Here is a 14,929-nt window from a genome sequence, read left to right on the forward strand (position 1 = left end):
AAACAGCAAGCAATGCAGGTGTAGAAGCATGGTGGCTAGGAAAAACTCCCTAGAATGGCCAAAACCTAGGAAGAAACCTAGAGAGGAACCAGGCTATGTGGGGTGGCCAGTCCTCTTCTGGCTGTGCCGGGTGGAGATTATAACAGAACATGGCCAAGATGTTCAAATGTTCATAAATGACCAGCATGGTCGAATAATAATAAGGCAGAACAGTTTAAACTGGAGCAGCAGCACGGTCAGGTGGACTGGGGACAGCAAGGAGTCATCATGTCAGGTATTCCTGGGGCATGGTCCTAGGGCTCAGGTCCTCCGAGAGAGAGAGAAAGAAAGAGAGAATTAGAGAGAGCATATGTGGGATGGCCAGTCCCTCTTGGATGCGTCTCGATAATGTAATGACCAAAAAAGTGTTAAACAAATCTAAATATATTGTACATTTGAGATTCTTCAAAGTATCCACCCTTTGCCTTGATGACAGCTTTGCACTCTTGGCACTCTCTCAATCAGTTTCATGAGCTAGTCACCTGGAATGCATTTCAATTAACAGGTGTCCCTTCTTAAAAGCTAATTTGTGGAATTTCTTTCCTTCTTAATGCGTTTGAGCTAATCAGTTGTGTTGTGACAAGGTAGGGGTAGTATACAGAATATAGCCCTATTTGGTCAAAGACCAAGTCCATATTATGGTAAGAACAGCTCAAATAAGCAAAGAGAAATGACAGTCCATCATTACTTCAAGACATGAAGGTCAGTCAATCCAGAAAATGTCAAAAATGTGCAGTCTTAAAAACCATCAAGCGCTATGATGAAACTGGCTCTCATGAGGACCGCCACAGGAAGGGAAGACCCAGAGTCTGCTGAAGAGGACAAGTTCATAAGAGTTACCTCAGAAATCGGCAATTAACTGCACCGCAGATTGCAGCCCAAATAAATTCTTCACAGAGTTCAAGTAACAGACAAATCTCAACATCAGCTGTTGGAGACTGCGTGAATCAGGCCTTCATGGTCGAATTGCTGCAAAGAAACCACTTCTAAAAGACACCAATAAGAAGTGACTTGCTTGGGCCAAGACACACGAGCAATGGACATTAGACCGATGGAAATCTGTAATTTGGTCTGATGAGTCCAAATTTGAGATTTTTGGTTCCAACCGCTGTGTCTTTGTGAGACGCCGAGTAGGATGATCTCAGCATGTGTAGTTCCCACCGTGAAGCATGTGTGATGTGTGATGGTTCTTTGATGGTGACACTGTCAGTGATTTATTTAGAATTCCAAGGCACACTTAACCAGCATGGCTACCACAGCATTCTGCAGCGATATGCCATCCCATCTGGTTTGCACTTAGTGGGACTGTCAATTGTTTTTCAACAGGACAATGACCCAAAACACACTTCCAGGCTGTGTAAGGGCTATTTGACCAAGAAGGGGAGTGATGGAGTGCTGCATCAGATGACCTTTCACGTGACCTCAACCCAAATTAGATGGTTTGGGATGGGTTGGACCGCAGAGTGAAGCAAAAGCAGCCAACAAGTGCTCAGCATATGTGGGAACTCCTTCAAGACTGTTGGAAAAGCATTCCAGGTGACTACCTCATGAAGCTGGTTGAGAGAATCCCAAAAGTGTGCAAAGCTGGCAAAGGGTGGCTACTTAGAAGAATCTAAAATCTCAAATATATTTAGATTTGTTTAACACTTTTTGGGGGTTAACTACATGATTCCATATGTATTATTTCATTGTTTTGATGTCTACACTGAAACACTGAAATGTAAACCCAATTAGTTTTTTTCGTCAGGTTTTCAACATAATAAGTAGTAACTAGACAAAGAAAATGATTAATTCAGACAATACAGAACTTTATTAATGTACAACAAATTAAAACAGATTATAATTCCATTCGTATGTGAGATCTGGGATTAGTGGATGTTCTCAAATCCCTGTAAAGAAGAAATAGTTAGTTAGGCCTAAGCAATGGCTGACTGGTGGTCAATTGTAATAACGTTACAGTACTAAATTACTGCATTGACGTTTGAATTAATCGCTTAACTATTTACCTTCGATTTGTAATACAAATCCACTCCTGACACTCGTCTGTCTCTCTCCATCAGATACCACTGGTATGGAACCCTGGCGATTCTCTTTTCCTAAGCAAAGGTTAAGGATAATAAGTGTTAACGCAGCTAATTTACTACTAGTATACAAAACTAGTTAATGGTTTAACTTCAACCAGTTGAAAAATGAATATTTAGCTAGCTACTGCATTCATTCATAACATTGGTAAGCAACATTCTCTCACCTTCCCCCCCGTTGGTCAATTTGTGGATCTGTGCAGTGAAAACCCCAGGAAGGATGAGACAAGCAGTCATGACGCCAAGACCGGGAAGAATTTCGTACCACATAATTGCAACGTGGGTGAAGCAAGTGACAACCACGTTTATTTGTCAATCAGTTTTATGTGAGTGTCTGGCGGCCAAATACGCCAGTTTTCTTTGCTAACTTGCTAAGAAAAGCTACCAAAATGTTGACGGTCATTCGTTAATGAACTTTAAGCTGTTTTTTGATTTTATATCACAGCGCCATCCTATGGCATTGAAGTGTCAGTGCAGTACATACAGAATATAATACTTTTCCAATAAATTACATAGCTAGTCACATATATTGAACAAACATTTCAACCCAACATGTAAAGTGTTGGTTTCATGAGCTTAAATAAAATATCCAAGGCATTTTCCATATGCACAAAAAGGTTATTTATGGGGCAATAAAAGGCTACTTTAAAATGTGCAGTTTTGTCACACAACACAATGCCACAGATGTGTCAAGTTTTGAGGGAGCGAACAATTGGCAGGAATGTCCACCAGAGCTGTTGCCAGAATTTAATGTTCATTCCTCTACCATAAGCCACCTCCAACATCATTTTAGAGAATTTGACAGTACGTCCAACAGGCTTCACAACAGCAGACCATGTGTAACCACGCCAGCCCAGGACCTCCACAGCCGGCTTTTTCACCTGCGGGATCGTCTGAGATCAGCCACCCGGACAGCTGATGAGACTGTGGGTTTGCACAATGAAGAATTTCTCCGCAAACTGCCGTCTCAGGGAAGCTTATCTGTGTGCTCATTGCCCTCACCAGGGTCTTGACCTGACTGCAGTTTGGCGTCGCAATTGACTTCAGTGGGCAAATGCTCACCTTCGATGGTCACTGGCACGCTGGAGAAGTGTGCTCTTCATGGATGAATCCCAGTTTCAACTGTACTGAGGAGATGGCAGAGCGTGTATGGCGTCGTGTGGGCGAGCGGTTTGTTGATGTCAACGTTGTGAACAGAGTGCCCCCTTGTGGCGGTGGGGTTATGGTGTGGGCAGGCATAAGCTATGGATAACAAACAGAATTGCATTTTATCGCTGGCAATTTGAATACACAGAGATACCGTGACGAGATCCTGAGGCCCATTGTCATGCCATTCATCCGCCTCCATCACCTCGTGCTTCATGCATGATAATGCATGGCCCCATGTCACAAGGATCTGTACACAATTCCTGGAATCTGAAAATGTCCTAGTTCTTCCTTGGCCTGCATACTCACCAGACATGTTACCCATTAAGCCTGTCAAGTTGCATGAGGAAAATGGTGGTAACACCATATACTGACTGGCTTTCTGATCCACGTCCCTTATTTTTAAGGTACAGTGCCTTGCGAAAGTATTCGGCCCCCTTGAACTTTGCGACCTTTTGCCACATTTCAGGCTTCAAACATAAAGATATAAAACTGTATTTTTTTGTGAAGAATCAACAACAAGTGGGGCACAATCATGAAGTGGAACGATATTTATTGGATATTTCAAACTTTTTTAACAAATCAAAAACTGAAAAATTGGACGTGCAAAATTATTCAGCCCCTTTACTTTCAGTGCAGCAAACTCTCTCCAGAAGTTCAGTGAGGATCTCTGAATGATCCAATGTTGACCTAAATGACTAATGATGATAAATACAATCCACCTGTGTGTAATCAAGTCTCCGTATAAATGCACCTGCACTGTGATAGTCTCAGAGGTCCGTTAAAAGCGCAGAGAGCATCATGAAGAACAAGGAACACACCAGGCAGGTCCGAGATACTGTTGTGAAGAAGTTTAAAGCCGGATTTGGATACAAAAAGATTTCCCAAGCTTTAAACATCCCAAGGAGCACTGTGCAAGCGATAATATTGAAATGGAAGGAGTATCAGACCACTGCAAATCTACCAAGACCTGGCCGTCCCTCTAAACTTTCAGCTCATACAAGGAGAAGACTGATCAGAGATGCAGCCAAGAGGCCCATGATCACTCTGGATGAACTGCAGAGATCTACAGCTGAGGTGGGAGACTCTGTCCATAGGACAACAATCAGTTGTATATTGCACAAATCTGGCCTTTATGGAAGAGTGGCAAGAAGAAAGCCATTTCTTAAAGATATCCATAAAAAGTGTCGTTTAAAGTTTGCCACAAGCCACCTGGGAGACACACCAAACATGTGGAAGAAGGTGCTCTGGTCAGATGAAACCAAAATTGAACTTTTTGGCAACAATGCAAAACGTTATGTTTGGCGTAAAAGCACACCATCCCCACTGTCAAACATGGTGGTGGCAGCATCATGGTTTGGGCCTGCTTTTCTTCAGCAGGGACAGGGAAGATGGTTAAAATTGATGGGAAGATGGATGGAGCCAAATACAGGACCATTCTGGAAGAAAACCTGATGGAGTCTGCAAAAGACCTGAGACTGGGACGGAGATTTGTCTTCCAACAAGACAATGATCCAAAACATAAAGCAAAATCTACAATGGAATGGTTCAAAAATAAACATATCCAGGTGTTAGAATGGCCAAGTCAAAGTCCAGACCTGAATCCAATCGAGAATCTGTGGAAAGAACTGAAAACTGCTGTTCACAAATGCTCTCCATCCAACCTCACTGAGCTCGAGCTGTTTTGCAAGGAGGAATGGGAAAAATTTCAGTCTCTCGATGTGCAAAACTGATAGAGACATACCCCAAGCGACTTACAGCTGTAATCGCAGCAAAAGGTGGCGCTACAAAGTATTAACTTAAGGGGGCTGAATAATTTTGCACGCCCAATTTTTCAGTTTTTGGTTTGTTAAAAAAGTTTGAAATATCCTATAAATGTTGTTCCACTTCATGATTGTGTCCCACTTGTTGTTGATTCTTCACAAAAAAATACAGTTTTATATCTTTATGTTTGAAGCCTGAAATGTGGCAAAAGGTCGCAAAGTTCAAGGGGGCCGAATACTTTCGCAAGGCACTGTATCTGTGACCAAAATATGCATATCTGTATTCCCAGTCATGTGAAATCCATAGAGTAGGGCTTAATGAATTTATTTCAATTGACTGATTTTCATTATATGAAATTGTTGCATGTTGCGTTCATATTATTGTTCAGTGTACTTACACCTACACTGCTGTTATTTACTTGGTACTTTGCATCCTCTGTCTTACATTATATGTAAATATTTGTGGCCAAAGTAAACCACATTGTTGCCTATCGACCCCCTTTTCTTAAATTTAGATTTTAAACCTAACCCTAACCACACTGATAATTTAAGGTTAGGCATAAGGTTAAGACAAACAAGCGAATTTTTGTTTTCATAAATGTTTACGATATAGTCCATTTTGACTTTGTGGCTGTGGTAACTAGTGGACACCACCCCACACCATCACTGACGCAACACACTTTCAAGTGTCGCAGAACGTCTCTCCTAGCAGCAAATCAACAAGCAGTTTTTGTTGTTGACCGATAGAAGGAACGAGCTAGCAGGAAGTTAGCAATCAAGCAATTAAAAAAAGTTTATACAGGTCTGCAGATTGCTTGAAGTTTATGGCATAAATATGAAAGACGGCAAGGAAAATACTCGTCAGAGGGAGAAAAGGATGGAGATAAAATGCGAAAACATTGAAAAAATGGAGAAGCCAAAGCAGGAGAAGAAAGAAGTAATGACGAAGGTACCGTTACGCCAGCTATTGTAGTTGGCTCGCTAAACCAAAATGGCTACTAGCTACGCGGATTTAATCTGGCAAGCTACTCCTGTATTGCTGGCTAGCTAGTAGATCAGGTGTAATTAGCCTGTAATTGAACTTCGTTAGCTAGTTATCTTTTGAATGTTGCCTATTGAAGAGTAACGTTAACCGATATGTCTAAGTTAGTAAACCTGTTATAGTCAGCTAAACTAGCTAGTTACCGTCAACCAACGCTTAGAGGCTGAATCTGCTATTTTAACTATCTGGCTTGGATATTATCTTGATAAGTTAACATTTGAGTGCCACAGATCATTATCCGACGTCTGCCTCCAAGCATAACCAAGGAGGAACTGGAGGAGCAATTGCAGCCACTTCCAGAAGTGGACTACTTAGAATTTTTCTCCAATGACAGCAGGTGCGTATAGTCTGAACGATTGTCAGTCAGAATCACATATTTGGTACCCTGGTTACTTACTTAGTTTTTCTTCTATACAGCATGTACCCCCATGTCTTCGCCAGAGCATACATCAACTTCAAGATTCAGGAAGATATTGTACTTTTCAGAGACCGGTTTGATGGATATGTGTTCGTTGATAATGGAGGTGTGATTCATTTAATTTCAATAAACTATTGACATCTAAGTGTTGAGCATTAAACCAACATTAATTTTCCTGGTTATTAAACAACTAATTGGCTGACGTCTGTTAAATTATTTTAATTCCGTTTTGTTTTTTTGTGAGCCCAACGTAGCGTTTCTCTAGAGAGATCAAATAATTCATGAGACAAATTGTCAAACTATTTGGGACACTGGGTGGAAGGGAGTTGTAGTTTTCATCACGCAAATATTCAACCTAGCTCAGCGCAGAAATGCGGTAATTTATTACAATGACCATAATCCATTGCGCCTGTTTTTTTCCCCCGGTTCAGACGGTGACAGATATCCTTACACCTGCTACGTTAGATAAACACAGACCGCATGAGAGAGAAATGTACACAACGGCGAGGGAGATGGACAGTTCGTGAAAGCACGTCTAATCTACTTTAAAGCACTTGTAAAATTATTTCGTCAGACAGCTCTGCAGCATACTTACAGGCAAGCCTAGCTAAATAGGATGACTAAAGACAGTACAGTAAGTGGAGCACAGACAGAGATTAGATGGTCGGGGCTGGCTGCTTGAGCTGAGATGAGATGATGACTTTAAGGAATTAAAAATAATAGTCATAAAATAAAAACTAAATAATATACACAACCTAAATCTTTTTATTATTTCCTACTTTTCTATTGATGTCTACCCAATGTGGACCTGACAGACAATGGAATATTTTCAATGTTTTGACAACTTAATGTTAAATTGTTTTTGTCTTTGGAACTCTCAATTTGAAAGATTTAAAATAATAGAATTTCATAATGCATTTAATGTCATAAAATGTTTGTTTTTTAAAATCAAAATGGAAAACCGTGATTCTTTAAAATAATTTAACCGAACCAACCTCCAAGCACTAATAGCTTAGAACTTTAAACAACCACGCAATATTAGCCTAGGCTATTGCAGCAGCTTCTGATTGCCTTGTGCGTTAATGCTGTGGCTTATTTTGTTTAACAGGGCAGGAGTATCCAGCCATTGTTGAATTTGCTCCTTTTCAAAAGATTGCCAAAAGAAGGAGTAAGAAAAAGGATGCTAAAAGTGGAACAATAGATGAAGGTGAGAATGTTACATGAGGCATTTTATGGTTGGTTGCAATTGCACACCATTTAGATCCTCTAGCTCGAAAGTCCCACTGAGACACTTTGCTCTTTTAGATGCTGATTACAAGAAATTCCTGGAGATTTATAATGGCGACGATGAAAAGTTTACATCCACCCCTGAGACTCTACTGGAGGAAATAGAGGCTAAAACAAAGGAACTAGTAGGTATGTAAACATATTTTCTGGTTACATTTGGTTGACATCCAAGCCAGTTGAAACACTCTAGATGCGTGTCAATGTGAAATCAAGTAGTGTTCGCTGTGAAAGTGATATTTCAGTAATGGATGAGGCATGATTTTACCCCCCCCAGCTAAGAAAATGACTCCCCTCTTGGACTTCTTAAAGAACAAACAGGTATGTGTAGCCTGTAGGAAATAATTATATATTTTGTGTTCTTGCATGATATGAGGCTGGATAGACTATTCATATGGCTTTTGTCTGCTGATGGTCAGAGAATCCGTGAGGAAAAGAAAGAGGAAAGGAGGAGACGAGAACTCGAACGTAAGCGCCTGAGGGACGAGGAACGTCGGAGGTGGAGGGAGGAGGACAGGAGAAAGCGCAAAGAAGCAGAGAAGTTCAAGAAAGGAGACAAACCTTCCGAGAAGGATAAAGACCAAGCGAAGGAGGTGCCAAAAATCAAGGTATGGAAAGGAGAAGAAATCCTGTCAAACTACTTGACTGTATGATACAGGTGATCCCGAAGAATAACAGACTGCTCTTTTCATGTTTATCTGTTTTTTCTTTCTCCGTTCAGCTCTTGAGAAAACCAGACAGAGGAGATGATGTGGAGAAGTTAAAGAAACCTGAGAAGGACAAGATGAAAGACGACAGAGCTCCAGGGTGTCCTGATATGACGAAACGCCAGAACTTCGAAACCAGGGGGGACAGGGTATCACGGAAGTGAGGGGTCATCACCATTAATCTCTTTAATGTTACCGGTCTTTAACATAAAGGCTTACATTGTATTCATGTAAATGTTCTTGTCTTTCAGAGCTGATGAAGATGGACACAAAGACTTCAGAGAGCGTGACCTAGAAAGGGACAGAAACCGCGAACGAGACAAAGAGAGGGAGCGGCGGCAGAAAGAGAAGGAGCGCATCAGACGCCAAGACGAGGATAGGCGAAGGAGGAGGGAAAGGCACGATGGAGAGAACTCCTACAGAAAGCGAGAGGAAGAAGGGAAAAGGGAGAAAGAAGATCGTGTCTGGGAAAAGAGAAGGGGCGAGAATGCCGGGGACTCCGCAAGCCATACTGATAAGCCTAAAAAGTCAGAAGAAACCCTGAGGGAGGAGAAAGCTAAAAGAGATTGTTTAAGAAACAAGGTAATAACTTCAGTCTTTCTTGGTATATAGTCAAATAAGCATTTTTCCTAATCAATCAATTCCTTGGGTTAATCGGGATATTCTATTACATTTGTTCCCTTTTCTCCTGATTTCCTATGTTGATCTGATCACATTCCTTAATAGTTTTGTGTATTTTTTTTTTTAGTCCCTTAACCACAGTGATTTCGTTCCCTTGTGCATCAGGATCGGCCTGCCATTCAGCTATACCAGCCAGGTGCCAGGAACCGAGGAGGAGAATCTCATGCTGGGGAGCGAAAGTCAGAGCGAGACCAAGAGAAGGGAGTTGAAGGATAAAAAAATGACCACAAATAAAGAATGATCAAATGATTGAGAGGAATCTGCTCTGAGCCAAGCAAACGGGTACCAGAGAGGCTGTTGCAGTAGTGCTTCTCCTGCAGAGCCACATCCCGTCCTCCCACTCCCAACCAGAGGACGGGATGTGACCATGGTCCCCCCCCTTAGTGCCTGAAGGTGTCTCTTTTAATTTTGTTTATGGAGAAAAGCAATGGAAAGTTGGCGCTTTAATGTTTGCAGGAGTATGGCTATGGGGCGGCAGGTAGCCTAGGGGTTAGAGTGTTGGACTTGTAACCGAAAGGTTGTAAGATTGAATCCCAGAGCTGACAAGGTAGAAATCTGTTGTTCTGACCCTGAACAAGGCAGTTAACCCACTGTTCCTAGGCAGTCATTGAAAATAAGATTTTGTTCTTAACTGACTTGCCTAGTTAAATAAAGATAAACTAAAATGAGACAAAGCCAACGCTCTAGGACCACATGAATTTAAAGTTACCTTACTACAGTATTGGTACACAGTCTGCTACACAGTTGTGAAGCACAGTTCGTATATTGAATAGGCTTTCACCCTCATTAGTTCATACGTTTAAAAAAATAAATAATAATCATATACAATATGTTATTTAATTTATCAACAGTGTAGGAGTCTACTGGTTTAAATATATCCTGTTGCTTCTTTCAAAAACTAGGCATATTTTAGGTTTGTACACGTAGAAATTTGTTTTCTATTTCCCCAACAAGTCCTTAATACTCTGTACGGGTAAAAACAATATTAAGCTATGTTATTTCACTCATTCAACAATTCAGGGGAATTTAAAAGCCATTTAATTTATAAATATAGAACTGTGAGCTATGCCTTGACTTGAGGCTGCACGCAACCCCTAATGGGTGACTATTAAGTTGTGGCCTTCTACGTCGTACGCATATACATCTTCATACATAAACAATGCTACAGTAACATTCTAATTGGAATAAGCATATATATATATTTATACTCTCATTTGTTTCATGATTGATGTAGCCTCGCTAAACAAGAGTTACAAATGAGCACAATAAAGAAAATATTGTTCTAAGTTGTGTATGGTATTTATTCAACATTCCAGATTGGTTTTTATGACAAACTGTACTGTAAATACAATTTGAGAGAACCATTCACTACTACTTTTTGACAAGTGGTACAGAAGCGTCATGTTAATGCAATGCGGGAGTGGTCCACTTGATGACGCTGTGTGCGCGTAGCGCAAGACTTTTCTACACTTTGCTTGGTTGGGATTGCCTACATCACCAACGCTTCCCCTCCTTCTTTCTCTTCGGCCTCCGCCATTGAGGTGTAAGGACTGCGGACAAAATGGTAAAGTAAAATCTTATAACATCCTTGTCTACATGAGCGAAATTGATTATTGTTCATGGCATTTGCAGAAAGTGTTTTTAACGGCAACACCGAAAGCCGTTATATTGTCTTCAATACCAGTATTGAATTCATAAAAAAGTAGCGTGTGGCCGTGTTGTCGATCAAATGTACTTTACTTCAAGAAGTATACTTCCTGCCGTCAAGACTTTTCTGCCTATAGTAATCTAGCTGTAACTGTAGTTTCAACGAGTTAGTTGGCAGGTTTACCTAACGTAAGTGCAGCATGCCATGAAGGAAATGTAGGTTTGCATGTGATGTATGTTACCCTAGTAAACTAACACAGCTCCATCCTCTTAATTTCAGTCGTCCCACAAGACTTTCAGGATCAAGCGCTTTCTCGCCAAGAAACAGAAGCAGAACAGGCCCATCCCACAGTGGATAAGAATGAAGACTGGCAACAAGATCAGGTATGTGTGTAGCTACATTCCTAGCATCCCGCTATCCTGTACAACGCATAAAATGGTCTGTTAACTAGTGCTGATAGGATCCTCTGACCATCTAAAGCAGGTCTGCAATTACAGTACTCCAATCAGTGGGTGTGCTGTCATTAATCCTGCTGAGAGTAACATTCTGCTTTGGAGTTCACGCTTGGTCACATCACCAGTGATGAGGATTCTCTTTAGTAATGACAGTGCAATTACGACTACAGTATCATAGTTAAAGACTGCAATTACAACTACAGTATCATAGTTGTCTGACGGGGCTCAAAGCTGCAACCTTTTGACTTGAGTTACAGTTCAACACCAATTTTTGTTCACAATTTGCAATTTGTTATATATTTATTCAAACAGCGGTGTGTATGCAACAATGTATGCAGGCCAGGTATTCAAAGTTTGGTTTGAAGTCTTGGTTGAATATTTGTAAAGTGCAATTCAGTCATGCGCTGTTTGAATACATTTCTAAAGCCCACACACACAAAAACAAAAACAACTGCCCAATTTAAATGTTGACTGCAAAGTAGGCCTACCTGTCGGAATGATATCATGATTTCTTTCAATCGCTGGACAATTGTTTAGCTAACTCTGCCATCACATGTAGCCGACATTGTACAGTACAAAAACACTACTAGCCAAACACAACGGTCTCTTGCGATGCTCAATTTGTTTTATTTAACCAGGTGGGCCAGTTGAGAACAAGTTCTCATTTACAACTGCGACCTGGCCAAGATAAAGCAAAGCAGTGCGACGACAATGACAGAGTTACACATAGGATAAACAAACGTACAGTCAATAACACAATAGAACATCTGTATACAATGTGTGCAAATGGAGTAACGAGGTAAGGCAATAAATAGGCCATAGTAGCGAAGTAATTACAATTTAGGGAATTAACACTGGAGTGATGTGCAGATGTGCAAAAAAGTAAACAAAAACAATATGGGCATGAGGTAGATGTTAGAGAGGGCAACTACACTCTCCATTAATATGTTGTTCAGACCTCAAAAGTGGTCTTCTGATGTGGTGTAAGTGTTGTTGACTTTGATCATCACATTTTTGTAATTTTGCAACTTTTGAAAAGGAACCTCAACAGAATTGACCAAAAATATAAAATCTGAATTTAAAAATAAATAATTAATAGCGACTTAACTGTAGATTGACTGTTCAAAATCGCTAGCAATAACGCCCTTTTTGAGATTGTTAGAATGTGTTTGCAGGGTAGGTTGTTATACGTTACTTGCTCTGCCCGCAAGTATAAAGAGAATTTTAAATTATCAGCTGCTTTCCCAGGCCAGTATTCTTTTCATTTGGCGCCAGTAGCTTTCAGTTGGTACTGACCCGATGTTGCCACTAGCAAAATGTACATTTTAATGTCAAGCCCTGTAAAGGCATGTTACTTTAAAATATGTCTAGTCGTTATTAGCCTGGTTCCATGGAATGCAGGGTACATTATGGGACACTGGTCAAGTCATTATTGCCCCAAAATTGGTGTGCCCAAATCACGTGCTGGTGCCATCAACTGGGAAAAGTTCATCTAGCACATTGACTGAGGAAATTATGTTCCTGTCAAATAGTATGTTTGAATGTCTTTTTGCCATGTTGGGGCTTATTTCTGCTGTGCCTCATTTCCTTGCTTTTGAGCATATGGAATAAATGGCATTTGGTTGATTTGCTTTACCAGTCAAATGCAGTTTGTCAGTATTGTCTGGTTTTGTGAAACGACTTTAATTGGATTTATGCATCTGCTCAGACAAATTGTAAAGAAACAATATGGTGTTTACAACTAAACAAGCCTAAATACAAACGGTCTACTATGGCCCTTGACTGGATTTCAATCTAATGCCACCATGGAGATTGCTTGTGTTGTATTATCAGTCTGCATTATTCCCGGTTTCACTGTGTTCCAGGTACAACTCCAAGAGGAGACACTGGAGGAGGACCAAGCTGGGCTTGTAAATATACAGGTCTTCAGATCTCCAGCATTCACGGCATCTTCACCTGCCAAGGCCACCACCTGCTAGAACCTGGAGAGGAAAGCCACGCTATCTTGAATGGCAGTCTTTTTGTACAAATACTCTGGTTATGCGCGTGTTTAACAATAAAAGATTTGCGAAACGAGATGTGGTTGAGTTTGTCTAACCTCAATTCGTCCTTTACTCTGAAAATGCTTTTTAAATGCTAGGTTTGCCAGCCATGCATCATACTGGTGTTACCTACTTTGACATTGTTGACATTAGCGCAACGCTCTACATTTGATTACAAGAAGGCATCCCACTCAAGGAAGGGTCACTGGGAATTGACTAAATTACTAACTAGGCACCCTGTCAGTGTAATTTGTTGACGATTCAGATTTCCTTTAGAAGGTTTACTTGGCATAACCCAAAATGTAAGCTAGTAAAATATGTATGACCTTGTGAAAGGGTTGAATGGTCTGCTTACTCACATTGGGGGGAGTCCAATCTAAAGTCAAATTAGGAATGGGCAGACGTGTTAATGTTCAATCCAAAGGAACCAAAATGTAATCGAAGTGAAGATTAGTGTTCTGTTTTTATATAATCCTATCAAATGACCATAACACCCTAAGAACAACAGTTAATTTTTTGTGCATTATCACATGTGATTTGTTGCATGATCTGTAAACCGGTATAGACTAATGGTGAAATATTTATGGGCCCTTCCTAACAATGCAGAAAAATAACGCAAGGAATAAATATACAATGAGTAATGACGACTTCGCTAAATACTCAGGGTACTGGGTTGATGTGCAGGAATACAAGGTAATTGAGGTATCCATGTACATTTTGGGTAGGTGTAAAGGCAGGCTAGGCAACAATAGATGAGCAGTACCTGCATCGTATGTGATTTGTCAAGAGTTGGTGCAGATGGTTCTGTAGCTAATTAACAATTTAGCGGTCTTATGGCTTGAGTAGAAGTTGTTCAAGGTTCCGTTGGGTCCAGATTTGGTGCATCAGTACTGCGTTCTGTGCGGTAGAGAGAACAGTCTGATATGGGTAGTTGAAGTCTGACAATTTTTAGGGCCTTCCTCTGACACTGCCTGTGCCAGAGAGCTTGGCCCCAGTAATGTACTGGGCAGCATGCACTACACTTAAGTGCCTTGCGGTCAGATGCCAAGGAGTTGCCATATCAAGCGGTGGATAGTCAAGATGCTCTCGGTGGTGCAGCTGTTGAACTTTGAGGGCCCATGACAAATCTTTTCAGCCTCCTGGGGAAGAGGCGTGTAAGGCCCTTTTCACGGCGGTTTGTGTGTTTTTAAATTATAAACTGGTTAGTTCGAGCCCTGAAAGCTGTGGTATATCAGACCATATGATTTGTTTCTAATGACTAATTGTCTAATTACTTTGGTAACCAGTTAATAGCAATAGAGCTCTGGATTTTATGGTATACAGTGTATAGACAATATACTATGGCTAAGGGCTATATCCAGGCACTCCTCGTGTCCTGATTTACAACAGCCCTTAGCCATAATATATTGGACATATTCCACACCGCATCGGGCCTTATCTAACGTCTCTAGTTCTGTAGCACTTGCTTACACGACCTGCAGAAAGTGTCAAAATTAGGCTTTCAAGAAAGCTTATACAAAATCGGCTGCCTATAATCAGATTGGTTATTCACCAATTATAAACTGGTTGGTTCGAGCCCTGAAAGCTGCAGACCGTGGTTTATCAGACCGTTTACCATGGTTA

The 14,929-nt window shown here is 40.8% G+C and overlaps 2 protein-coding genes and 1 non-coding gene across 3 annotated transcripts; all 3 read left to right on the forward strand.

Annotated features, from left to right (window-relative positions):
- Nucleotides 1-5,662: 5,662 nt before the first annotated feature.
- On the forward strand, nt 5,663-10,444 carry LOC139390710 (regulator of nonsense transcripts 3B-like). Its single transcript, XM_071138023.1, has 10 exons — nt 5,663-5,978; nt 6,302-6,408; nt 6,489-6,595; nt 7,598-7,696; nt 7,795-7,905; nt 8,051-8,094; nt 8,193-8,381; nt 8,495-8,640; nt 8,732-9,062; nt 9,267-10,444. Exons 1-10 carry the CDS (start codon nt 5,865-5,867, stop codon nt 9,375-9,377), a joined length of 1,359 nt encoding a protein of 452 aa, XP_070994124.1. The 5' UTR covers nt 5,663-5,864; the 3' UTR covers nt 9,378-10,444.
- Nucleotides 10,445-10,610: 166 nt separating this feature from the next.
- Nucleotides 10,611-13,340, forward strand: LOC139390773 (large ribosomal subunit protein eL39). Its single transcript, XM_071138136.1, has 3 exons — nt 10,611-10,725; nt 11,089-11,192; nt 13,130-13,340. The coding sequence occupies exons 1-3, from the start codon at nt 10,723-10,725 to the stop codon at nt 13,176-13,178; spliced, it is 156 nt and encodes a 51-aa protein (XP_070994237.1). The 5' UTR covers nt 10,611-10,722; the 3' UTR covers nt 13,179-13,340.
- Nucleotides 11,286-11,419, forward strand: LOC139391261 (small nucleolar RNA SNORA69). The gene has a single exon (XR_011629577.1). It is a non-coding gene; the product is annotated as a small nucleolar RNA SNORA69 (small nucleolar RNA).
- Nucleotides 13,341-14,929: the final 1,589 nt, after the last annotated feature.

Source organism: Oncorhynchus clarkii, chromosome 31 (genome assembly GCF_045791955.1).
Source record: "Oncorhynchus clarkii lewisi isolate Uvic-CL-2024 chromosome 31, UVic_Ocla_1.0, whole genome shotgun sequence".
NCBI lineage: Eukaryota > Metazoa > Chordata > Actinopteri > Salmoniformes > Salmonidae > Oncorhynchus > Oncorhynchus clarkii.